At 52.1% G+C, this 26437-nt stretch overlaps 1 protein-coding gene across 1 annotated transcript in view; it reads left to right on the forward strand.

The window, feature by feature from the left end:
- Positions 1–26437, forward strand: part of TAF4 (TATA-box binding protein associated factor 4) — a 62780-nt gene that overhangs the window by 22430 nt on the left and 13913 nt on the right. Inside the window, exons 3-15 of the mRNA XM_070472445.1 lie at positions 12882–13048; positions 13972–14091; positions 16097–16216; positions 16974–17096; positions 18735–18824; positions 19360–19602; positions 22009–22156; positions 22520–22634; positions 23649–23818; positions 24118–24248; positions 25045–25170; positions 25710–25766; positions 26212–26331. Coding sequence (XP_070328546.1) covers positions 12882–13048; positions 13972–14091; positions 16097–16216; positions 16974–17096; positions 18735–18824; positions 19360–19602; positions 22009–22156; positions 22520–22634; positions 23649–23818; positions 24118–24248; positions 25045–25170; positions 25710–25766; positions 26212–26331 — 1730 coding nt within the window. The remainder of the gene's footprint in view (positions 1–12881; positions 13049–13971; positions 14092–16096; positions 16217–16973; positions 17097–18734; positions 18825–19359; positions 19603–22008; positions 22157–22519; positions 22635–23648; positions 23819–24117; positions 24249–25044; positions 25171–25709; positions 25767–26211; positions 26332–26437) is intronic.

Genomic DNA, 26437 nt, shown 5'->3' on the forward strand with positions numbered 1-26437 from the left:
CTGGGATTGTATTGAATCTGTGAACCAGATTTATGATAATTGACATCTGAAGGACATTGATTTCTGATCTATGAACATAGAATACCTCTCCATTTATTTAGATTTTTAAACATTTCTCTCAGAATTATGGTTTTCAGTGTTTATGTCTTAAACATACTTTGTTAAATAAGCATATCTTCAAGCATTCATATTTTTAAGCTACATAATGGTACTTAAAAATTGAAATTTCCAGTTACTTGTTGCTAGTATTCAGAAATAAAATTGCTCGTTTATTGACCTGTATCCTGTGACTGTGCCTAACTCATGTATTAGTTCTTTCAGCAATTTTATGGGTTCTTTAGCATTTTCTACAGAGACAACTGTTTTGTCTGTAACAGAGAGAGGCTTCCTTCTTCCTTTCTTATCTGCACATCTTTATTTTTCTTCTTGCTATATTGCACCAGCTGGGACCTCCAGTGTAATGTTGAATAGAAGCAATGGAAAGGGACATGTTTGCCTTGTTTCTGATTTGGGGGGATCGTATTAGACTTTTTCCCTTTAAATGTATGATATTAGCTGTAGGATTTTCATAGATGTCCTTTACTGGGTTGAGGGAATTCACTTCTCTTCCTTGTTTGGTGAGAATTTTTGAATGGATGTTTAATTGGCAAGTACCTTCCATGTTGATGTATTGAGATGTTCTTGTGTTTTTATTTTTTTTTGTCTGTTAATAAGGTATTACATGGATTTAGTTTTGAATGTTAAATCATGGTGCATTCCTAGGCTAAACCCCACTTGGCCGTGAAGCAGTATCATTTTGTGTACTGTTATATTTGCTGAGGTTTTTGTGTGAGTTTGTGAGGGCTGCTGGTGCTGTCTTCTTGCAGCATCACTGTCTGGCGCTGGTACCTGAGTGATGCTGGTGACTCCAGTCTGCCTGCCTCCACGCAGAGCTCCTGTGGGTCATCCCTGACAGAACTTGGTGTTGTCAGACTTTTCAGTTCTTCAAACCTAGTACGTGTGAAGTGCTGCCACATTATTGTTTTAGTTTTCATTTCCTTTTCCTTCAGTATTGAGGAAGTTGACATTATGTTGTACACTGCTGTTTGTGGGTATCCTTCTTTGAAATGTTTGTTTATGTCTTTTTGCCCCATTTTCTTTTGAATTTTTCTGTTAATTTGTAGGACTTCTCTCTGTATCCAGCTCACTATTCCTTTATAGGTCATGTAGTGACCAGTTGTTCTTTCAGTTTACGGCTGGTCTTTTCACTTTCTTTATGGTATCTTCTGATGAACAGGAGTTCTTGATTTAACGTAGTGGAATCTGTTTTTTTTCTTTGTGTCAAATACTTTTTCCAGTCATGTTTAAGAAGTTCTTTCTAACCCCAAGGTAGTCATAGGTGTGGTCTCCTGTATTTTCTTCTAAAACTTTAGTGTTTACTTCCACTTTTATGTCTTTAAACCTCCTGGAATCCGAAGTGCATATAGCACTTGAGAGTTCTGTTTTCACTCTTCATTCCATTTGTATAAACAGTTGTCCTGGCACTGTATTTGCAGTGACCTTCCTTGTCTCAGTGATCTGCATGTCCTTTCTGTAATATTTTTGTTTTTATGTTATGTAGGGGTCTGTTTCTGGGCTGCCAGGATTTTCTCTTTGTTTTTTCAGCAGTGGCATCATGTTCATAAATAGTGTGGCTTCATGCTGACTATTGGTGTCCAGCGGAGCCAGTGTCTCACTAGGGTTCTTCCTGAGAATTGTCTTTGCTTGTCTTGGTATTTTGATATTGCTTATACATTTTTCAATCAATTCTTCGAGGCCCAGATTATTTTGATCAGAATTATATTAACCTGTGGGTCAATTTGGGGAGGATTACCATACATAAATAGTACATGTGTATTCATGAATATGGCATATCACTCTACTTAGTTCTATATCTTTCAGTCAGGTTTTATAGTTTTTTTCTGTAATTGGTCTTGTGCATATTTGATGTTTGGTTGGATTCATTCCAGGACACACTAAAGTTTATTCTGTTATCGTAAATAGTAGTTTTTAAAAATTGCATTTTTCTAGTTCTTTATTGATGAAATGTTGAATTGTAGTTGAGTTTTGGATATTGATTTTAAATGTAGCGATGTTATCAAACCATTTCATTTAAAAATGTATGTGCAGTGACTTTCCTGGTGGTCCAGTGGCTAAGACTCCTGCTCCTAATGCAGGGGGCCTGGGTTCAATCCCTGTTCAGGGAACTAAATCTCACCTGCTGCAACTAAAACTCAGCTCAACCAAATAAAATAAGATGAGTAAATGTTTCAAAATATACATGTGCAGATTTTGGGGTAGGGGTGTTATATATAGAGAATACTGTTGTATGCAGTTATGACAGGCTTATTTCATGCCAGCCCTCATGTTCCCACTTCTCGACCTGTTCTCTGGTCTGTGGGGTTTGCCAGGATCGCTGGTATGGTGTTGGGTAGATGGGTACTGCTGCCACCCTTGAATTGTTCCTGATACCAAAGGAAATGCTCCTGAGGATTTACCACTGGGGCTGGGAGTTTGGAGGTTCATTTCAGAGAGTTAGTGAGGTTCCTTGTCTTCTAAGACCATTTGTTTGCTTTTCCTGATGGAGGATATTTATTTTTTAGTCCAGTGGATTTTGAGTTTATCAGATGCCTCTTCTGCTACTGTGGGGTCCCTTCAGTTATTTAAAACCCAGTTGTGTGGTCGTCAGCTCCTCACCTTCCTGGTCCTCTGGCTTCTCCTGCAGGAGAAGAAGACCATGACCCCCACCTGGGCCCAGGGCCCTCCTGACGGGTGGCCGCGGGTCTTGGACCTCAGCCCCCAGTCCCCTTGGCTTTCTCCTTCGCGTGTCCCTGGGTGGTCTTTGCCTGCCGTGCTGCAGTGTGGGGTGCCCTGCCGTACCCCTCCTGACACTGACCCCTGCCCCTCCCTCCCGGGTCATTTTGGGGTCCTTCAGTTGAGACCAGGAGTGTGCCCTGGTTGCACAGAGCACTGAGCACCTCCCCGCTGTAGCATGGCCCTGGCATCGACGGATCAATCACATTAATTGATAGGTGGTTGTGTTGATGGGAGGTGGTGGGTTGTGGCTAGTGCCTGCCTCACCCCACATGTAGGAAGCCCCTGGCCAGTGTGCATTTCTGGTTTTTCTCCAGGGCCCCACGCAGTCCAGCATAAGTAGGTCCTCAGTGAGTGTTGGCGGCAGTGAATGAACGAAGGTGGTTCAGTCTCTGGTTTTGCTTCTTCCTCTTGGGCCTTCTGATGAGTGAGGGCAGGTGGCTAAAGTTTGCTGTGAATCCTGGACCGTGCGCACTGTCTGCCACCTGACCTTGGTTCCCTGGAAACCGTGCACAGTTCGCACTGTCCAGATGTCTCACAGCATGCAGACCCACCCTGGGCTTCAGTCGGCTGCCGTAGACCCAGGCCCTGCACCGGCCCTTGGCCTGGATGCTGGAGCCCAGGATGGGGTGGGGTCAGGGCAGTGGGCCACGCTTCCCGCCTTTGGCTCTCAGATCAGAGCAGCCCCTCTGCTCTGGCCTCTTTGCCTGAAGGCCGATTTACTGAGCCCTTGAACATGTGAGAGTGTGGAGATGGACACATCTGTGGCATTCAGGCTGGAGAAGCTGGTACTGACCTGTCCTCAGAGTCAGAGCCTGCTGAGCACACTGTCTGGAAGAGGGGTTCTCATCTCTTTGCTTATTGACCTTGAGAAGGGCCCGGAAGGTTCCTCTAGAGCGTCTTGTGTGTTCCTCTCCTGCTCTGTCTCTGGAGCGGCTCTCGACACGCACAGCTTTGTGGAGGGAAGAGGCGCACCCGCCTCCTGGCTGCACCGCCTCCCCTGTTCTGGGAGGAGCATCTGCTGGTTTTTTTACTTATTTACACGCGTTCTTACCCGCAGAAGCAACAGAAGGTGAATAATAAAAACAACAGAAGGTAAAGTTAAGGGAAAGTCTGAGGAAAGAGAAGATAAAGGAAAGATAGGGTGGACTGGGTTGACTGGAGAAGTGCCCACCTGGGATCTCCTGGTGCTGTGTGTTGGGGTGGGGGCACAGACTGGCTGGTGCCAGTCAAAGCGAAGGGAGCAGAGATCTGTGGGCAAGAGGGACTGCACTGAATCACATGTGGATGCAAGTTGTCTGCTAGCACGGAGTGTTCAGAACTTGGGACGTGGGTCACAGTGAAGCATGTTCTGGCTTTCTTGCAGAAGCTCGGGGAGGCTGCAGACAGGGGCACCAGGCCCTCGGGACGCTGACTGACCTCTCAGCACGGCCGCCCTGGCAGCCGATGGGTGCAGGCTTTGGGCGCCAGCACAGGGCTGGGAGGGTGGTTCAGGGCCTCCAGAGGAGCTTGGGGAGGCCTCTGAGACCTGTGGGTTGCAGGGATCTTGAAAACCTGAGGAGCTGAGAACTGCTCTGAGCTGACTAAGGTGAGGACAGCAGAGAGGCAGAGGGGGTCCGGGCCAGCGGTGTCCTCCACAGGTACGTGGAGAGGCCCGCTGGGCCACACAGTCGTTTCACGTTTGCTGTGTGTGGACATGCAGGGGTGAGGGCCCTGGGCCGGGGACCTCGTTGGGCAGCTGCGTGGACGTGTGCCACCTGTCGGGTGAGGCCTGTGTCACGTTGGAGGGAGACCTTCCCTCCGTCACGCTGTGCCCTCAGGGGCACACACCGTGTCCTGGGGCATCGTGTTCCCTCTTCACCGGAAAGGAGCGAGGTGACAGGCACTCGGAGCCACAGAGCTGGCCCAGGACACAGGAGGCGAGCGCAGTGTCCTGAGACGGGGCAGGGCAGCGCTGGCCACCGAGGACACGGGTGGCGCCCTTGGTGGTGGGCCTCGGGGAGGAGGGCCTTGGGGAGGAGGGGAGTGGAGGTCGCCCCAAAGGTTGAGGGCACCTCAGGACTAGGGGGCTCTGACACCCCCACACTTCTTGGGGTTGTCTTCCTTTCTGGGGTCTCCCTGAAGTGACAGGACGGTCCCAGTGCTAGTTTAAACAACTGTGAACCCGGGTCTTCTCCTGGAGGACAGTACCCTGAGGTGTGTCAGGACCGGGTTTTTATCTCTCGGGTACGTAACTGAGCGCGCACACGTGACTTTTCCATGAGCTGGTTGCATGTGCTGTGGTGCCATTGTCTTCTCATATCCTGTCCCATCGCACGTCCACGGCACGTGTCCCTGCCGGCGCACTGGTGGATGTCGTGTGGACACGGCACGGTTGCCTGAGCCCTGAAGGCGAGTGCCGCCGCACAGGACCCCACACTGCAGTGGCTGGGTCCAGGGGCACCCATCCTGGTGTTGGTGCTCGCCCTACGCCCCCGCCCGTGCCAGGGCTGGAGGGCGGAAAGGACGCTGAGCTGCGTCTGGACGGTCCTCGCCTGAAACCTGTCTCCTGGCTCGTCAGTGAGGTTGAGCGTCTGCTGTTTGGCCCTTTGTGTTGCTTTTGGGAATTGCTTGATGGACATTTTTATGGTCAATTTTTAAAGTAGGTAAGAACATTGTAGTTACTATTTAGTCAAGTTTGGGGCAAAATTTTGTTTTCAGAAATTGTACTCTAAGCAGGTCCATTTCTGGATTTCAGCCTGTGTGGACGTGCTCGGTGTGGGAAAGACGCCCTCCAGCCCTGACCCCCCACTGCCCACCTCATCCTGGTCCTCGTCCTCCAGCCTGTCCTGAGGGGACATCTCTGCTGCCCTGTGTGTGCACAGCAGTGAGCTGCTTTCCTTTCCTTATTTTTAATTGCAGGGCAGTTGCTTTACAATGCCGTTTGGTTTCTGTTGTACAGCATGAATCAGCCGTTAAGTACACGTATGTCCACCCTGGGAGTGAGGTTCTGAGGCCCAGTGATGCCTTTAGCTTACTTAGAGCCAATGCTTGGTTTCATCAAGACTTTGAAAGTCACTGTGTGATGTGAAGTGAAAATCAGGTGTGGAGTCCTGAATCTCCAGCCGTGCTCCGCCATGACCCTGAGCCGTGTTTGTCTGGGGAAACCTGACTTGGAAGCTGGAAGAAGCGGGAGGGGTCTGCCTGCCCAGGGCTTTTCTTGTTGTTGTTTTTTAAATTGTTTTATTTACATATTTATTTGTGGCAGTGCTGAGTCTTCATTGCTTCGTGGGCTTTTCTCTAGTTGCAGCGAGCAGGGGCGACTCTAGTTGTGGTGCGCAGTCTTCTTGTTGCAGACCATGGGCTCTCAGGCACAGGGGCTTCAGTAGTTGCAGTTCCCCGGCTCTGTAGCACAAGCTAGTAGTTGTGCTGCATGGGCTGAGTTGCTCCCAGGCATGTAGAATTTTCCAGATCAGGGATCGAACCTGTGTCTCCTGCATTGGCAGGTGGATTCTTTAGCACCGAGCCACCAGATAAGTCCTGTTGTTTGTTTTGATCAAATGTTTCACGTGTGTTTCCTCTCACCTTTAGCTTTGAAAGCACTGACAGTGCAGGCAGGCAAACACTTCTTTACGTTTGCAGCAGTCTTGCTCCGTCCTCAGTGTGTCAGGTCCTGTGAGGCTGAGGTGAGGCCAGGACATGGCAGCCCCACCTCCCACATGTCTGACCCCCCCACCAGCCTTCCTGGAGTCATAGCTCTGTGGGTTTAGGCACTTTCTTTTAGGTGATTTAAAAGGCAGGCAGCCCTAAGAGTGAAAGAATATTTAGGCCGTAATTAAGTCAGCGTCACTGGTGTCTGCTGGTGTCTGGCTGAGTTTGCTTCTGGTAGAGTAGTTGGGGGACCCTGTCCCACAGGGACGTGCTGGAGAGGCCCTGGCAGGACTGCGGGTGGTGTGTCAGGAGGCCCCCGTCACACCCTGGCCGATGGCTGTTCTCTTGGGCGTGGGTCTCAGAGATGCTCCACGAGGCCGGGCTCCTCTTCTGCTGCTGAGGGCTGGGGTCTGGATGGGCCAGTCCTGGAGCTCCTCCCAGGTGCCCCGCATGGCTCTGAGGAGAGAGTTCTCTGGCTGTGTCATGCCTCTTTGCATTCCTCTGCTCCTGGTCTGATTCTGGCTTCTTCAGTGTTCATGTCAGGGTTCAGGGGCAGTTTTATTTTGCATCTTGATTATGGAGGGTCTGCCGTTCATCTCACCATCTCTGCAGACCCTCCGAGCTATCTGGCTAGTGATGGGGCTAGGAATGCTTGTTGGGGGCAGGTGGGAGGGCAGGGAAGGGTCTGGCTCCTCCAACACGACTGCTGTTCCCTGCTTGTGCCAGTACAGCCGGGCTGTTCGCCAGGCCTGGGAGCCCCCAGCCGAGGTCGAAGGACACGCGTGTGTCCTGGGGGCAAGGTTGGGGCTGAGCACTGAAGGCCATGCTGAGACCGTCTCCCCAGAAGTGGTGACTTCCAGGTGGAGGATCCCAGGCGGGGTGGAAAATGCCTTTTTAATTTGTCGTGTAGCTCTGGCTGACCTACATTTTGGTTAAAAATACAGTGAAAAATGTTGGTATGAAAGGGATCAGGGAAACTGTAACCTTGGGTACAAATGCTGGAGTTGATCTTGAACTCTGGTTCTTTCAGGAGGGTGGGGCTCATTTAGTCCTAAGGACTGTTGTTGTGCTCGGGCTGTGACGGGGACGTGGCCCCACCCCGACAGAGCTCACTGCACTCTGTGCCCCTGGGTGCCCAGCCTCCCAAACAGGCGGTGCTGTGTCTGTCTGCGGTATGACTACACGCAGCGTGGTCTTAACATGGGTGCTGCGGGTTTATGCTGCGTGTCTTTCTGTAAAATCCTGAGCTCTCACAATGACAAAAAGTAGAAAATTGCCTGCCTTCATCAATAAAGAAATTATAAATACGTTTTGGATGAAATACATAGCCACTGCAAATTATGGTTTTGAAAAGAAAACACCAAACTGAATATCAACAGAATTACCCCAATTTTCTTTACGGTTATCAAAACACATATGTTGTACACGTGCTCATAGAACAGAGGGTGGAAAGAAACTCAGAGTCTTGTAGCCAGAAGGGGCGGGCTCCTGAGAGTTCCGTCTTCCGGGTTCGTCTCCACGTTTTTCAAGTCTGCTCTCATGAACGCTTGTCTCTGCACTAAGAAAGATGTTAACATTATTTAACGTGGAAGTTTGAGTGGCTTTCTGCTGTGTGAACTCACCGTGTCATGCTTGTCGCTTATGCACACAGCTGGTTTTGGTTCCAGAGCACCCTGAGTGGGGGGTGAGGGGTGCAGGGAGGGGCCTGGTGGGGTCCACAGTGCAGCCAGACCTCCAGGGTGTGTGTGCGGGGGACCTGGGGGCCGTGTGTCTGTAAGGCGGGAGGGTGGCCCCTGCAGGGGCCCTTCCCTGACAGCTCCCAGAGCTGGCCTTGTGCCGGCAGAGGGATGATGGCTCAGACGGCCTCCTGGTCCCGCCTGGGGCCGGGGTGCTGGGAGTCCCAGGCCGGGTGCTGCTGTTGTGAACACAGTTGCTTTTCCGTGATCTTTTATCTAAAGTTTGTTTTAGTTACATTTTGAGACCGTTGTGTTTCCTTGCCTTTGAGTGGCACTGCAGAGTCATCTGTTAGAAATGAGCATTATGACCAGAGTTTATGAGATCCAGAGAGTGTGATGATGTCATGACTATGTGGCATATTCTCCCAGGTGTCACGGGCATGCCTGACTCCACTTCTGTTGGAATCAGTGGCTGTATGCGTGTTACCCAGGGAAACTGCCACGCCTTCTGGAGCTGCCACCCGTAGAGCTGCTGGCTGGTGCCGCCCGTGGCCCCTGTGCCTGGAACAGCTGTCCTGGTTTTCTCTTTCCTGGGTCTGTTCCCACCGGAGACGTTGCTGATGCTGCCGAGAGGTCTCGTCACTGCGAGAGTCCCACGTCACTTCTTGGCAGGAGTTTTGCTTCTGTCCTCAGCTTTCCCCACCCTATCGGCACATTGCATGGCCCAGTCTGTTTTTTTTTAGACTTTTGTGTCCAAAAGACCACTGTTACTTGACTGGCATATTAATCACATTGCTTTTCTTGAATGTTATTTAGATATTCCTTTGAATTTCTGTGAACATCATTTTTTAAGCAAATAAGCAAGTATTCGATAAAGTGTAGGCATCAGCTGCCCCATTAGCGAGTTTGAAATTGGGATGTCCAGCTGTGGAAACTGCGGGGCTTGCTGGGCTGCCCTGCTCCCTTGAGTCCCTGTGATGAAGGAGTGGCGTCTCTGGATGGTGCCTGAGTGAACTGGTGAGTGAGTGGCTGGGTGTGTCACCAGGTCCCCTCTTTTGGGGTCCTCAGCACAAGCATGGGCCAGGGTTGATGACCATGCAACCCCCTTGAGCTGCCGTGTGGCCCGAGCCTGTCCTGGGCGTGGTGCAGACTTCTCAGGGCGTAGGCATCAGTTTTGGCTGCCAGCCTGCCAGGCCTTTCTCTCCTCAGTGCTTTCACAAGCTCCCAGGTTTTAGAGATTTCAAAACAGTGAGTTATTTGCAGCAGCTGTGTTTTGTTTTGTTTTGAAAATATGGCTTATTGTCTTTCAGTTCAGTTTAGTCGCTCAGTCGTGTCCGACTCTGTGATCCCATGGACTGCAGCACGCCAGGCTTCCCTGTCCATCACCAACTCCCAAAGCTTGCTCATACTCATGTCCATCGAGTTGGTGATGCCATCCAACCATCTCATCCTCTGTCATCCCCTTCTCCTCCTGCCTTCAGTCTTTCCCAGCATCAGGGTCTTTTCCAGTGAGTCAGTTCTTTGCATCAGGTGGCCAAAGTATTGGAGCTTCAGCAGCTTTAGCATCAGTCTTTCCAATGAATATTCAGGACTGATTTCCTTTAGGATGGACTAGTTGGATCTCCTTGCAGTCCAAGGGACTCTCAGGAGTCTTCTCCAACACCACAGTTCAGAAGCATCAATTCTTCAGCTCTCAGCTTTCTTTATGGTCCAACTCTCATATCCCTACATGACTACTGAAAAAACCATAGCTTTGACTAGACGGACCTTTGTTGACAAAGTAATGTCTCTGCTTTTTAATAGGCTGTCTAGGTTGGCCATAGCTTTTCTTCCAAGGAGCAAGTGTCTTTTAATTTCATGGCTGCAGTCACCATCTGCAGTGATTTGGGAGAAAATAACTCCCCAAAATAACAAGAAAATAAAGTCTCTCACTGTTTCCATTGTTTCCCCATCTGTTTGCCATGAAGTGATGGGACTGAAAACCATGATCTTAGTTTTCTGAATGTTGAGTTTTAAGCCAAATTTTTCACTCTCCTCTTTCACTTTCATCAAGAGGCTCTTTAGTTCTTCGCTTTCTGCCGTAAGGGTGGTGTCATCTACTTGTCTGAGTTTATTGGTATTTATTGGTATTTCTCCCAGCAGTCTTGATTCCAGCTTGTGCTTCATCCAGCCTGGTATTTTGCATGATATATCTGCATATAAGTTAAATATGCATTATTGTCTTTATTTTAGTCTTGTTTTAAAATTTGTTGTAAGTTTTAAAGTTTTATTTTATGTTGGAGTATAGCTGATCTACAATATTGTGTTGGTTTCGGGTTTACAGCAGGGTGGTCCAGTTAACGCATATATTCATTCGTCTAGGTTATCACAGAATATTGAGCCTCCCTGCACTGTACCGTAGATCCTTGGCAGATTATCCGTTTGAAAAGATTCATTCATTTATCTGGCTGCGCCAGGTCTTAGTTGTAGCATGTAGGCACTTTTAGTTGTGGCATTTGTATTCTTTGGGCTTCCCCCGTGGCTCAGTGGTAAAGAATCTGCCTGACAGTGCAGGAGACAGGTTTGATCCCTGGGTCAGGAAGATCCCCTGGAGGAGGAAATGGCAACCCACCCCAGGATTCTTGCCTGGAGAATCCCCTGGACAGAGGAGCCTGGCTGGCGTGGTCCTTGGGGTTGCAAAGAGTCAGACATGACTGAGCGCATGTATGTACACATTAGAATTCTATAGTTTTGGCATACAGACTCTTCACTTGTGGCATGTGGGGTCTAGTTCCCTGACCAGAGGTTGAACCTGGGCCCCCTGCATTGGGAGCAGAGAGTCTTGGCCACTGGACCACCAGGGAAGTCCCAGTTATCTATGTTATATGTAGCTGTGTGTATATGTTAAACCCAGTCTCCTAAATTACCCTCCCCCACTCCCACCTTCCCCCTTGGTAACTATAGGTTTGTTTTCTAAGTCTCTGAGTCTGTTTCTGTTTTGTCAGTAAGTTCATTTGTATCAATTTTTTAGATTCCATATACAAGTGACATCATATGATACTTGTATTTCTTTGACCAGCTTCACTTAGTGTGATCATCTCTAGGTTCATCCATGTTGCTGCATGTGGCATTATTTTATTCTTTTTCATGGCTGAGTAATATCCTGTTGTATATATGTACCACGTCGTCTTTATCCACTCATCTGTCAATGGATACTTAGGTTGCTTCCTTGTCTTGCCTGTTGTAAATAGTGATGCAGTGAACATTGGGATGTGTGTATCTTTTCAAAATACAGTTTTCTCCGGATATGTGCTCAGGAGTGGGATAGCAATCCCACTAGATCATATGATAAACTTGTTTTTAGTTGTTTAAGGATCTCTGTTTAGATCTGCCCATTTTTAAATTTTTTGTTTGTTTTTTGATATTGAGCTGCATGAGCTGTTTGTGTATTTTAGAGATGATCCTTTGTCGGTTGCATCGTCAGGAGATATTTTCTCCCATTCTGTGGGTTGTCTTCTTGTTTTGCTCATGGCTTCCTTTGCTGCCGCATGGCTCATTTGAAAGGGTTGTCTTGGAGGGCGCTCTCATAATGGGCACACATGCGAGAGGTTTTTCTGGATCGAGAGTTGCAGATGTGACCCCGGGGAAAGGCTGTATTTCCTGATGTGATGATGGGTGCTGAAGGAGCCGGGACCAGCAGCTCCAAAGACTTCTCCGACTTCTACGTTGGTTGGAGCTCCCGTCTGGTTCAGCAGGGAACGCCTGTTGTTGTGATGGCTGGCAGGAGGTTCTTGGCCTTGAGGTTTTCAGCTGCCCTGTGGGGCTGCCCACTAAGCAGGCTCCTTGGGCCACACCCCTGCCCGGCTGAGTCCTTCTTCCGTGGGGTGCCTCGTGCCCATTCTCTGAGAGCCTGGCTTTGGGGCGACGTGTTCATAGGACTCCTTTCAGCCCCCTTGCTAATCCGTCCTGGGAAATTGTGTGAAAGTTGTGTTACTGTTTCTAATGGAATCTAGGATGTAATTGGTGCTGGTTTTTGAAGCTAGAATTAATGCCACACTCCCTGCTAGGATTTGGTTTCCAGTGATGTAGCTGGAGCCCCATGAAGGGTGAGTGGTCCTCCATGTCTTTGTGTCTCTGTGGGTGGGTGGGGGGGGTCCCAGGTCACCATGGACACACGAGGGGTCCTGTTCCTGGAAGGAGTGTCTGGGCTTCGGGCACTCCAGGCCCGGCCCCAGGCATGTGGGTGCTGGGTAGTGCTGTCTCGAGGTCCAGCCTAGTCCCCAGGGATGGGGACCTGATGGGAGAAGAGGCCAGGCTGCCTCCCCCAGAGCCAGTGGCAGGCCTGGGTGGTGACCTGCTCCTGGGCAGGGCTTGGGTCTGAGGCTCCAGATGCAGCCTCTCCTGAGACACCTGCTGCCTTGTGCACTTGGCCACTCCAGGCAGCCCGTGTGGGGAGCACACTTGGCCGCGGGGGCTCTTGCCAGGCCCTGGCTCCCTGGCCTCCGACCTGCAGGCCAGCGCGGGGTGCTGTGGGGTGGACTGGCCGTGAGGAGCTCTGCCTGCCTGGCTGGCGGCTGCTACTTACGCCAGTGAAAGCCCCTCTCCTGTCTCTGTCGTCCTGTCATCACGTCTCTGCTGGCAGGTGTGCTCAGGGCTCAGTGACCGGTTCCTAGCGTCTCCCTTTCCTCCTCAGGGCTGTTGGCTCCCCGTGGAGTCGGGCCCTGGGACGCATTCTTGACACCAGCCCCCTCCCCCGCCCCCCAGGTATGGTCCTCGTGCGGAGCGAGAATGGGCAGCTGCTCATGATCCCTCAGCAGGCCCTGGCTCAGATGCAGGCCCAGGCCCACGCCCAGGCGCAGCCGCAGACTACCATGGCACCGCGCCCGGCCACCCCCACAAGTGCCCCTCCCGTGCAGATCTCCACCGTGCAGGTGAGCACGCGCCCAGCCTGGGGTGGTTGTGGGGGGTAGGATGGCTCAGCTGCCCTGGGAGGAACTCGGGTTTCCTACCTGCACCCCTCCCCCCGCCACCTCCTGTGATACCTCTCCCTCCCCACCCCACCCCACCCCCGAGCCTCTTTTTCTTCCTCTGCAAAGTACAGATCCTGCCACCCTGTAGGACCATGACGGATGGTTAGGACACTTGAGTGCAGGACCCAGTGAGCCCTGAGCCTCGTTAGCTGTTGTGACCAGAGGGGTGCAGAGGAGCTTTGCAGAACTGTGTTAAACAGCACCCCACCACATACAGATGTGTGAGCCTTGGGGGCTGCTCCCCCCACGCCCAGTCTGTGTCCCCCCCAGAGGATGCCCCCCCCCCCCAACACACACACACCGAGGTTGTGACTGGAGGACAGGTTCAGTGCCTGGGACTCACCCCTCCCCTAGGTTCTGCCTCCTGGTGCCTTTGTCCCTTCTGAGCTGGTTGACTGGTCAGAGACTAACATGGAGACTAGAGGGGTCCTGACAGCTCTGTCGTCCTGTGACTTCAGCCGCATCCCCCGGAGTTGGTGTGCCTGCACTGTAGACAGAGGGGCCCCTCCCTGAGCCTCCGAAACAGCCCCAAGCAGCTCGCAGGGTCTGTGGAGGTCTGTTCCGTCAAATGGTTGTAAGATGTTCACTTTGAGTGCTGTGTGATTACAGGAAATCAAAGTGTTGCTTTCCCAGATACACGCCTCCCTCGAAGACCATGTGGGAGGCTCTGCTAAGGAGTGTGTTGTAGTTATATGGTGGCAATTAGGGGGTCTCGCTGACTCTGGCTAGCCTGGGGGCCCAGGTGTGCTCTCTGTGCTGAAGGAAGGACCGTGTGGTGTGCTGCCTCTCACTTCCCTCCTTTTAGGCGACAACTTGTTTTTCAGGCACCCGGGACCCCAATTATTGCACGGCAGGTGACCCCAACGACCATAATCAAGCAGGTGTCTCAGGCCCAGACAACGGTACAGCCCAGCACCGCACTGCAGCGCTCGCCCGGGGTTCAGGTGAGATGGGGGCTGGGTGGTGCCCACGATGCCGGGGTCAGGGGTCGGGCCTTATGAGTTTGGGTGCTGGATGCCAGGGTTCGGGATTTGGGGCAGGAGATTCTTTCTCTGCCCACCATTGCAGGGGAAGCCAGGCTTCTCTAAAACTACACAGAGTTTAGCACCAGCAGCACTTTGAGAAGCCTTCTACTGTGCCGGAAGCACAATTAAAAAATGTCACCTACTAACATTTGATGGTGCAGTGTCCCTGAAGCAGAAACGATCTACAGCCCAGAGTGTGTGTGTGTTGCACTGAGGAGGGTGTGTCCTCACTGTGTGTGTGTTACTGTGTGTAGTTCTCACAACACCCTTCCTGATGGACACCAACAGCGCGGTGTGGGGGCTTCTGGCCCTGATCCTGAGTGCAGCCAGCTTGGCTGCCTTGCTTGCCCTGGTCTCCCCGCTCGCCCTGGTCTTGTCCTTGTCTGTCTCTTGGCTCCCGCAGCCGTGACACTGCTTTCAGAGCAGCTGGAGGAGCAGTTGGTCCCAAGTAGACAAGCTTGGTGGTTTCTTCCTGCGATAAGATCTGCACGGCGATGGTGCTTCCTGGGGTTGGGAGTCGTCTGGCCGAGTTCAGCCTGGTTGGAGTGTCTGAGCTTCAGTTGTAGAGAGAGGAGCCTTTTCTGAGAAGGTGGTGAAGCTCATGGTGAGCTTTTGCACCAGGCTTATCAGAACAGGTTCTGTCTGCCATCTCAGTATTGTCCAGGTGGAGGGTGTTTTCATGGGACTAGTGGGGGCACATGTGAGGGGTGCATTTTGGTAAAAGTGAAAACCTCGGAGACCTGGGTGTGCCCATGCTGTTTCTCATTGTCCAGAAGCAGCTCTGCTATGCCTGCTGGTCCATTCTTTTCCTTTTCTCCCTCTGAAGTTTTTTATTTGCCATTTTCTTGTTACAAAAGTAATAAGTGCTTAATGTTACAAGTGAGAGAATTTATCAATGATAAAGAAAGCCCACCATGTCTTCTGACTGACATTCCTCCTGGGAAGCCAGTGTTTACAGCCTGGGGTTGCAGACAGCTTCCTGCCCAGGGGCCCCCCTGTCCCTTTGCCCCCCACCAGCAGCACCATTGGAGCACCTCCTGGAGCGGGCAGGCTCCGGGACCTGCTTTGCTGAGAGCAGCCGCACGCCTCATGCTCAGGGTTATACTGCCCCCTACCTTCCAAAGTCATAAGAAAGTTTGAAAAATTGGAGAAGTCTAGATTTTTAAGTTCAGCTCAGTTGTGTCTGACTCTTTGTGATCCCATGAACCGCAGCATGCCAGGCCATTGGAAGAGTGCCAATTTAAAATAGAGAAGCAGTGAACATTTGCATGATTACTCACATAGGATAGAAATCTCGAGAATTTGACAAGCCCAGTTGTTTGGTGTCTAGTTGTTTGTTTGTTTAAATGTATTTGTTTAGCAAAGTCACCTCTCCCTCCCAGCACCAACTGCGTTGAGCCCCTGCCTGGTTAAAAACCATTTCCATAGCATTTCTGGATGTGACTCGCTTTGGGGGAGCAGAGAAGGGTGTTGTGGCAGCGGAGGGGAGCCCGGGACCCCAGTGAGTCCCAGTGCTGCCCTGTGGGGTGCCTGCCTGTGTGACATACTGGATTTCTTGTCATCAGCCTCTCTGCATGAGCCAGGGGGTGGGCTTTTCAGCTTGTTTCTCTGTTTTCTTTTTTTCCTTTTAATTTCTGAGATGTGACCTGGGTTGTTATGAAAACGTTACTTGTCCTGGCCGCCATGTGACACTCAGGATTGACTCCTGACAGCCAGGTTCCCTCTGGCCGTTGGCTTTGCTTCTGTCAGCTTTTGCTGCAGATGCAAAGTGCTGCTTCCTTGGTGCTCAGGATCGCAGCTCTTGGGGACACAGTCAGCTGTGGGGCTGGCATGGTCCCTCGAGGTGGCGGGTCCTGTGGGGCCTGCCCGTTGTGAGAAGTCTCACGAAGGCCGTCTGTTTACCTCGTGCTTTGGATTCTCGTAGCCTCAGCTTGTTTTGGGTGGCGCTGCTCAGACAACCTCACTTGGGACGGCAACAGCTGTTCAGACGGCGACACCTCAGCGGACGGTCCCAGGGGCCACCACCACCTCGACAGCTGCCACGGTGAGAGCTGCCTCTCGGGAGCCACGGGGCCATGTGTTGGGGTCATGCTGCCCCAGCGTGCATGTGGGGAGCCCTCGGGTCTCCATGGCCCTGTATGTGGCGTGGTCTGAGGGCAGTGGCCTCTGCAGGGTCACAGGGAGGGTCTGGCCTCCTGTACCACCAGGCTTTCAGGCTGTGGGAATGCGTGTGTGATGAAGCCCAGACCAGCCACATTCAGGGACGACGGGGCCCGCACAGCAGTTGTAGCCTGCCAGAGCGGTGGCGTCGTCCTCTTCAAGTTTATTTCCAGCAGTTTTCCTACATGCGGATGAATCTTTAAACCAGTGGGATTGTGCTCCATTTGTGATTTAAAACTTTTTCATGTTTCTTTGCTGAGTGTTTTTCAGTATCTTTCTTTAGTAGCTGTGTCATGATTCTGTTTCTTTTATTGTGTACTTAGGTATCGGTTTTTCTTTATGATAAGCAACATCACAGTGAATGTCTTGTAGATTGTCTTTTTGCATTTATCAGTTACATTTCAGAAAGTAGAATCGCTGGGCTGAGTGAGCTGTGAATTTGATCTGTGCCTTGGGAGCACATGTCTTGGCTTATACTCCCATCATCAGGCGATGAGAATAACTGCATTTTCCTGAAAGACATTTTAGAGAAGAAATATATATTTCTTATATGATACACAGCATCTTAGTTAAACCAAAGGCTATAATAACAGTCTGCTTTGTAAGAGTTTTTCACTTATACCTTCTTAATTTCTATCCAGGAAACTATGGAAAACGTGAAGAAATGTAAAAATTTTTTATCTACGTTAATAAAACTGGCTTCGTCTGGTAAACAGTCTACAGAGACGGCCGCTAATGTGAAAGAACTGGTACAGAATCTGCTGGTAAGAGCCCGCACGCAGGCCCCTGCCTTAGCGCGCAGTACTTGGCTACTTGGCGGGGGGCTGGGGTGGCGGCTGCAGTCTGGGCCCCTCTGCCCTTGCCCTGACACTTTCGTCCCTGGCTTCTTGGAACCTCGCAGCTGGACAGCTCTCCCAGCATCTCCTTTTCCACGTCAGTCGCTTGGCATGCTGGCCACACAGGAGCGATGTGAATTCACCAAAGAGATGGCGGGTGTTTTAAGGGCTTTCCCTCTCACTCCTCCACATCTTCCATGGAGGATTTTGAGTGACACGGAAGCGGAAGGCAGAGTGAGGAGTGCTTGCTGGCCAGCTGCAGGCTTCGTGGGTCCTGAGTTCTTATCTGGCTTTGCATCCACTGTGCCTGTGTTGCTGCCCACAGCCCCTCCCCAGTCTCAATCCTGGACATAACCTGGGACCTTGGGGATCCTCGCAGCCCCCAGGCTCCTGGAAGCTGAGTCCAGTGTCACCGCAGGGCTTGGTCAGTCGTCAGGTCCACTTTTGGCCGCTGCCTCCGTGTCGCTGTTCACCTGGGGTCCCCTCCTTCCGCTCTTTCCTTGCTCTCGGTCTCTTTGTCCAGGAAACCTGGTGGTTTAACACATGGGCTGATGGCCATTTCTGTCCTGCTGCTGCTGGGTTTGTCGGCGTGGCCCCTCCACTTGCAGCCTCCTTTCCATGCCATGGGCTCGAGCTGGAGGGGAGCCACCCCTGGGCTGGACATGTGGATTTGGGGCTGGAAAGGAGTGAAGTTGCGCTCTCACAGCAGAAATGATCACTTCAGACGCGCCTTAAATATTTTCAGGAAACTAAGAGATTGAAAAACAGTGTCACCTCCTGAGAGGAACAAGAACTCCCAGCTTTTTGTTTGTTTCAATTACAGTTTATCTTCTAATGAACATTCGTAGTTGAATACATGCTGTTCTTTCTTCCCACGGCCCCTTGTCTGCGGCCCCTCCTGGGACTGGAAGCACGGGCTCATCTCACCATCTCTCTCGCTTCCCAGAAGAGCCCAGTGCTATCCCCCTGTGCTATGCCCTTCTCAGGGTTCTGGGACCCCCGTCTTGCCCTCTTTGCAGCCCTGACTGCTCCCTCCTTGACTTGGGCCCAGTCAGCCCCGAGCTTGGAGGCTGGTGGGAGGTGACCCCGTGTGAGAGGGTGCAGGTGGGCACCTTGTCTCGTAGGACTCCTGGGTGTGGGCAGAGCCAGCTGGGTCAGTGCTCACGCCTCCAGGGCACCTGTGCTGCCCCGTCCCTGCCCACCTCTGGTCCTCCTGGTCTCATGGCCGCTTGCTGTGGCCCCTCTCATCTGGGCATGCGCTTCTCTCTCTGGCGACCCAGCTGCTCTGGGGTCTCAACGTAGGTGTGGTCTCTCCAGGGAAGGGCGTCCCTGGCCTGCCTTACATTCCGACTTGGTCTCGAGGGTACTTTGAGGCTTGTCTGTCTCCTGGCAGAATGCCTGATGTACAGTGGTAGTAAGAAAACTGAGGAATGGCACAGTGAGCCCATGGCCTGGAGGGAGGAATAACTGTTTGTAAAACTCGAGACCTGGAGAAATACTGCATAAAGATACATGTGTGCAAACTTGTATTCACTGAGGAATTTTAATGTGAATTTTGTCTTCAAGGATGGAAAAATTGAAGCAGAAGATTTCACTAGTAGGTTATACCGAGAGCTTAATTCTTCACCTCAACCTTACCTTGTGCCTTTCCTGAAGGTAATCCGAAGCCCGCTGCGAGCGCCCAGTGTTGGGGGTGGAGGCGGGCTCCTCTGGGAAGGGGTGGACTTGGACAGGTGTCACCCGTGCATTTGCAGCTTTCAAGCCCCTGAGACAGACTGTTAAGTTTTCTGTTCGTAGGCTTTTCTATAAGTTTTGAGACCCCCACTGCTGCGACCACAATGTCGTGTTGCACCTGGGGGTCCAGAAGGGCCCTGTCCTCTTAGAGGGCGGCCTGTGTGCCGGCGGCTGAAGGGGGCCACTCTGCTGGGAGGCGGGTGTCGCTCAGACGCCTCTGCTGCCCTAATGCGCTTTAACCGCCTGTTGGAAATGACGCTGCTGGCTGGTGTTTAAACAGTTCCAGCCAGTTCTCACTGAGGGCCACCCTGCCCAGCGGCAGTGACAGTGCGGGGTGCTGACACTGGGTCCTTTGAAGCCCCACACCGATGCTGGGGCGTATTCTCAGGGTCGTGTGTTTCTGGGTCAGAGGAAGGGTAGTGCTGCCAGCCGACCCCATGTCTGTCTTTCCGCCCAGAGGAGCTTGCCCGCCTTGAGACAGCTGACCCCCGACTCCGCGGCCTTCATCCAGCAGAGCCAGCAGCAGCCACCGGCTTCGCAGGCCACCACCGCGCTCACCGCCGTGGTGCTCAGTGGCTCGGTCCAGCGCACGGCTGGGAAGACGGCGGCCACCGTGACCAGCGCCCTCCAGCCCCCTGTCATCAGCCTCACGCAGCCCACACAGGTGGGCGTCGGCAAGCAGGGGCAGCCCACGCCGCTGGTATGAAGGCTGAGCCTTGCCCTGCTCTCCACCCGCCCACCTGCCTGCGGCCCAGAGAAACTGGCAGGGGGAGTTTGGGGTGTTAAATCCTGAGTAGTGAACTGTCAGGTTGAGATCAGGGCCCTGCAGGTTCATAGTTTACTTCTCAGTAAAGAAAAGTAAGCCTGTCAGTTTCTACCCTCTGGCATGTCCGTTATCTGTACGACGGTTCAGGGTGTCCCTGGGTTAAGTGGACACAGCGTGTGTGTAGTGCATCTCAGCCGGGCATTGTCTTCCATCAGGAGCCACGGCCCAAACACATGGAGCCAACGTAGGTGCTGAACATTCAGCATGTCAGTTTTCATGGCTTAGGACCCAGCTCCACAGCGTAGTTTGGGGCCTGGGTCTTCCCAGGCATGCAGCTGCTAATGGTGGGTTGGTGTGTGTTCTGATCCAGGTTCTGGTTGTGCAGCTGTGGAGAAGGTGTCTCTGCTGGGAAGAGTGAGGTTTGGACCTGCTCTGGCAGGCAGGTGGAGTTCGCCAGGCGTAGAAAGTCAGTTGCTGTTTTTTTTTTCCCCTCCATTTTCAAAGGGGTGTAGTTTCTAAGTGCGTGTGTGTGTTCATTCGTGTCCAGCTTGTTGTGACCCCATGGACTGTAGCCCTCCAGGCTGCTCTGTCGATGGGGATTTTTGGGCAAGAATACTGGAGTGGGTTGCCATTTACTCCTCTAGGGGATCTTCCTGACCTAGGGATCGAACCCTTGTCTCCTGGACTGAAGACAGATTCTTTACCCCTGAATCACCTAGGAAGGTCCTTTGTTCCCACTGTTGTTTATCAGTTGCTCAGTGGTATCCAACTCTCTGCCACTCCATGGATTGCTGCATGCCAGGCTTCTCTGTCCTTCAGCATTTCTCAGAGCTTGCTCAAATTCCTGTCCATTGAGTCAGTGATGCCATTCACTCGTCCTCTGTTGTCCCCTTCTCCTTCTGCCTTCAATCTTTCCCAGCATCAGGGTCTTTTCCAATGAGTCATCTCTTCACATCAGGTGGCCAGAGTATTGGAGCTTCAGCTTCAGCATCAGTCCTTCCAATGAATATTCAGGGTTGATTTTTTTTAGGATGGACTGGTTGGATCTCCTTGCAGTCCAAGGAACTCTCAAGAATCTTCTCCAACACCACAGTTCAAAAGCATCAATTCTTCAGTGCTCACCCTTCTTTATGGTCCAACTCTCACATCTATACACGACTCCTGGAAAAACTAGCTTTGACTATATGGACCTTTGTCGGCAGAGTTTGATGTCTTTGTTTTCTAGTACATTGTCTAGGTTTGTTATAGCTCTTTTCCCCGAGGAGCAAGCTTCTTTTCATTTCATGGCTGTAATCATTATCTGCAGTGATTTTGGAGCCCAAGTAAAGAAAATATGGTGCTGTTTCCACTTTTTCCCCATCTATTGGCCACGAAGTGATGGGACCAGATGCCATGATCTTATATTTTTTGAATGTTTCTATAGACAGTTAAAAAATTTAGTAAAACAATGCAGGTCTTTGTGTTACTTTTGTAGGTTGTAGAGTGTGTATTTTATGATAATGCCCAAGTGATACTCAGGTGGGTGATCAGAGTCATGAGGGGAGTGCTGGTCTCTCACCTGCTCAAGTTGAAATCTGTGTTTGTTTCTGCCTTCATCGGTGGTGAGGAAGATGGGCTCCACAGAGATGGAGAAGTGTCTGCTGGCCACGGCTGGAGCCGGTGTGCCTTGGGCCAGTGTGCCAGTGTGAGGGCAGGGCTCCCTGCACCCCTCCCCCGGAGGTCCAGCCCCTCTGCCTTGGTCCTGCTTTATTGCAGCAGAAAGACTAGATGCAGCAGACTCAGGCACCGATCATCACCGGCTGTCCTTGAAGCCTGTGGGAACAGGAAACCCTGAGGCTTTTCCCTGAGCTTGTGCCAAAAGGTGGCCTGAACCTCTGGGGAAAGTCGTGCATCTGTTCTCCCGGATGGTGTGAATTTCCACAGGACTTGTTGCAGAGATAACATGGGCCAGGGCACCCTCAGCCCCCTCCTCGAGTACCTGTAGCACAGGGCAAGCCCCCAGGTGACCATTATAGAATTCAGAAGCTGGGTTTTGAGCATCCAGCCTGAGGTTGTGGTGGGTCTGAGGTGGCCCTGGCACCCGTGCTGGCATCTGGGGAGAAGCCACTTGTTCCTGCTGGTTCAGGAGCTCTGTGGACCCTGTCCCCCGGGTGCTGCCTTCAGGGCCCCACGTGCGGCTCTGCTCCATGAGCTCGAGGTGGTGGTGGAGGCACTGGACGTGGGGCACCATCCAACCTGCCTGGTCTTTTGGGACGGCTGGGACCCTGGGCTGGGGATGGGTGCCGGCAGCCCCCTTGAGGGTGGGGGTGTGTGCTCACGTGCCCTGCGGACTCTCCCCAGGTGATCCAGCCGCCGCCCAAGCCCGGAGCGCTGATCCGGCCGCCGCAGGTGACACTGACGCAGACGCCCATGGTCGCGCTCCGGCAGCCCCACAACCGCATCGTGCTCACCACGCCCCAGCAGATCCAGCTGAACCAGCTGCAGCCAGGTGAGCGCCTGACCCTGTCCGCCTGGTCCTCATCACCGTGGGACTCACAGCTCAAGCTTGGCTGCTTCACGTGGCCTGTCAGCGCCGTTAGTCCCGGTCCCCACCCTGGCAGCATGGTTTTTAGCGGACTGGATTCCTTATCAGCAGTCATTCTTAGACCTCAGAAAGTTTGATGAAATGCAGGAAGATGAGTGCTTGAGAGAGGCTGCCTGCACTTTTCCTGTAGTTTAGAGTTAGTAACATGGTGTTTCTTACGGTTTAGGAAGCTTCCTCATGGCGGGTTGGGGGTAACGGCCTCCCTTGGCCCACCCAGCCCTGGCGTGAGTCCGTGTAGGGGGCACACCCTTCTCTCTTGCTCTGCAGTCCCTGTGGTGAAACCTGCTGTGTTACCTGGAACCAAAGCTCTTTCTACTGTCTCCGCACAAGCTGCTGCTGCACAGAAAAATAAACTCAAGGAGCCCGGGGGAGGCTCGTTTCGGTAAGCAGTGTGCACAAGAGGTGCCAGAGGGAAGGCCACATGGGTACCTGCCTGTGCCCAGGAATGACTGCTCCGTGGCACCTTTTGACGCTGTGTCCCCTCCACACTCAGCTCTGATCTCCGAGCTTGTGTTTTCCCACTAAGCGACTTGAGGAGGATTGCTGCAGACACAGGGTGGGAAATGCAAGCCAGCTGACTCTGCAGGCCAGCAGGAGGTTTGTTTCTGAGACATGACGGCTCAGCCTTCTGAGTGCATCATGGTACTCATAGAGGACGTATCCTGTGTCCTCCTATCAGCCTCAGAGCCTTTAGAGGTGCTGTACTTTGGTCTCTTGACGGGCAGCTGGTCTGAGTGTTGCCCTAGGAATGTCTGCGGTATCTCCTCTGGTTTCAGCCCAGAGGTGGTGAAGTGTGCACGTGTTGGGGCCCATTGGTCCTTCCCTTCCCAGACGCTCCGGCCCCAAAATGGTTAGGCAGCACTGGGAGCCTTCGGGGCCCACATCAGAGCTGGGCTCCAGGCAGGATGAGAAGGTGGGGGCCAGGAAGGATGCTCACGAGGGTGAGGGAGGTTGTGGAGGTGAGAGACATGTCCCCCGGTGGGTCAGAGAGGAAAGGAGGGAGGGCTGCCAGAGGCCATACTTCCTCCTGCAGGTGAGAGAGCCAGATATGCAGAGCAAGTCAACCAGATGGGCCTTGGGTTGGGGTTGGGTCCCGGCTGAACACTCAGGTGACAGCTCTGAGAAAGCCTTGGCTGGGGATGCCCACCTGCCCTGGCGGCCTGGGACCAGTGACACACAACGACAGCAGCACGCCCAGCGCCCTGGTCTTGTTGTCTAGAACCGATTCTTCCACAGTGACCAGGCGCTTCACGAGGCTGCTGGTTCCAGGCGGGATTCAGGAGGATGCAGGATAAGTTAGTGCCTTTCCGGTGGTTAGAAAGCGGTGCTGGAGGGTCAGAGTTCGCAGAGTTCTAACCCTCTTTGAGTTAGAGTCGCCGCCTTTTATTTCCTGAAGGGATGATGATGACATCAATGACGTAGCGTCCATGGCTGGAGTGAACCTGTCAGAAGAAAGCGCGAGAATATTGGCCACAAACTCCGAGTTGGTGGGCACCCTGACACGGTCCTGCAAAGATGAGACCTTCCTACTCCCGGCACCTCTGCAGAGAAGGATATTAGAAATAGGTACAGCCCTGGGATGTCGGGCCCCACGTGTGGGCTTGGTGTGGACCACAACTGTGTGCTCAGTGTGCAGCTGTCCTGGGCTGGGGGGACACACCTTGTTCCTGGTCACCTGTTTTGCCAGGGCTGTGCTTTCCAGGGGGTTGACAGTGGTGGTCTCAGGGAAGCAGGGGTAGACCCCCCTCCCCTGCGGGCCTGCCTGGGGTGCCCTTGGGTGCACAAAGTCATAACCAGTGAATAAAAGGAAGACAGCGCAGGGAAGAACAGCGCTCCAGTGATGGTAAAGTGCTGCCTGTCCCCAGGGAAGAAACACGGCATCACGGAGTTGCACCCAGACGTGGTGAGTTATGTGTCACATGCCACGCAGCAGAGGCTGCAGAACCTGGTGGAGAAGATATCGGAGACGGCCCAGCAGAAGAACTTCTCTTACAAGGTAACTGCTGTTTCCCTGGGGGACACTCCCTGTTGTCCCTCCCTGGGGGAGGGTGCAGAGGTAGGCAGCCAAGTGTCCAGCCTGTTTGGAGTTTTTCCAGAACTGGATTTGGGGAAGAGGCTACTGCTTTCAGCCCCATGGCACCCTTGGGTGCCGTCCATCTGGCTGGGGAGGAGGATCTGAGAGCCGATCTGCTGGTCCAGGCAGGGGCCTCTTTAGCTCTACAGTGGGTGGAGTCTTCCACCCATTCTCCCCACTCCCCTGCGGTCCTTGGGCCTGAGGCCTGAGCTGTCCCTGCAGCCCTGAGGGGGTCCCGCCCGCCTGTGACTCGGAGCAGCTGTCCGTTTTGTTCTGTGGAGGGCCACTTTTGGGGCACTGTGGAGAGGCCAGGTGCCTGCCGAGCCCTACCAGGCACTGCCTTCAGAGCAGCATTTGGAATGAAAGCATGTAGCTGTTTGTTTAAAAAAAATTTTTTTAATGTTACTATAAAAATTTTAGCTGTCATTTAAAAAAAAATCAAGTGATCTTCGGTCCTGGATTTTGGCACCAAAAAAAAAAAATCAAGTGATGCCAAAGTGTGTAAAATGGAAACTTCCCTGTGAGCCCCAAGGAGACTCACTTGCGACGGCATGTGAGCATCCAGAGCACTTACCAGATGTGGAGCTGGGAGGTGGAGGGGGTCGTTGGAGTCTGCGCACCAGCTTGGGGATTGGGCTGAGGGAGGCCGGGAGCGGTACGCCGACTGTCTGGCTGGGCTCTCAAGTTTATGACAAACAGTGTTTTCACTTTTTTGTAGGATGATGACAGATACGAACAGGCAAGTGATGTCCGGGCTCAGCTCAAATTTTTTGAACAGCTTGATCAAATTGAAAAACAGAGAAAAGATGAACAGGAAAGAGAGATCTTGATGCGGGCAGCAAAGGCAAGTGCTTGCGGCTCACTCAGTTTTCCCATCTCCATCCTGAGGGCTCACACACACGCTCGGGGTGTCCGGGGGCCGGAGCGCTCACACACACATTCGGGTATCCAGGAGCCCGAGCGCTCATACTCATGCTTGGGGTGTCTGGGAGCCCGAGCGGTGTTTGAGGGTGACCTCATGACACGGTGCACGAGGCGGGGAGCCTTCGAACAGCAGCGGTCACTCAGTGTGTGGGCAGGTCCCCTAGCTGCGCAGCGCCCTTGGTCTGCCCGTACCCACCAGCCTCATGTCGTATCACATCAGATTCTGCAGTTGGCAGACCCGCCACAGGCCACACCATGGTTCTTCTGTCCAAGTGGTATTGATTTTCTCAAAAATGTTTGTTTTTTGTGATGATATTTGGCTAGATGCATTTTAAAAATTTGATGTTTTCTATTGTAAGACTTAGATTTTGTTATATCATGAATAAGATAACATGTTTGTCAGATGAGAAATGTTTAGGTCATAAATTGTTTTTCTTTTTTACCTGTTTGATAAAATAGTCTCGATCCAGACAAGAAGATCCAGAACAGTTAAGGTTGAAACAGAAGGCAAAGGAGGTAAGCTTTTCTAGTCTGAGAACCTGCACAGCACACTGGAAAGTGTGTTTGCAGTCAGCCTGGGCGCTGATGGGTGAGAGAGGGGCTGAGGAAGTGATGGCGTACCTAAAATGAGCCTCCACATAGCGACTAACACCTCTCCAGGTGTTTGTGCAAACCGTTTGTGTCCTGCTTTTAACGTTTCCTGGTAATTTCTCATTCGGGGCATCCAGTCTCTGTACTCTCAAAGTTTGCTCATGTTTTCTGAGCTTTTTAAAAGATTTTTTTTATTATTGCTTTACTACTTTTATGATTGTAAAATATGCTTACTATATATTAAAAAAGTCAAACTGAAAGTTTAATTTAGAAGAATTTGGAAAACCCTTTGGTGTCTGTGTATTACTTTTGTAGTAAGAAAAAAAAAAGTGCATGAAATGACAGTCTCTGTTTGCTTTTCAAAACAAAGATGCAGCAACAAGAACTGGCACAGATGAGGCAGCGAGATGCCAACCTCACAGCACTAGCCGCCATCGGGCCCCGGAAAAAGAGGAAAGTGGACTCCCCGGGACCGGGATCGGGACCAGAGGTACCGCTTGGATGCAGGGACAGGGGCTGGAGGGCCTCGGGCGTCAGCCTCCCGCTCACCCTCCAGGGAGTCAGGCTTTCGCACCATTTACATGTTGTCTCACCGC

The sequence above is a fragment of the Odocoileus virginianus genome, chromosome 9, assembly GCF_023699985.2.
Source record: "Odocoileus virginianus isolate 20LAN1187 ecotype Illinois chromosome 9, Ovbor_1.2, whole genome shotgun sequence".
Lineage (NCBI taxonomy): Eukaryota > Metazoa > Chordata > Mammalia > Artiodactyla > Cervidae > Odocoileus > Odocoileus virginianus.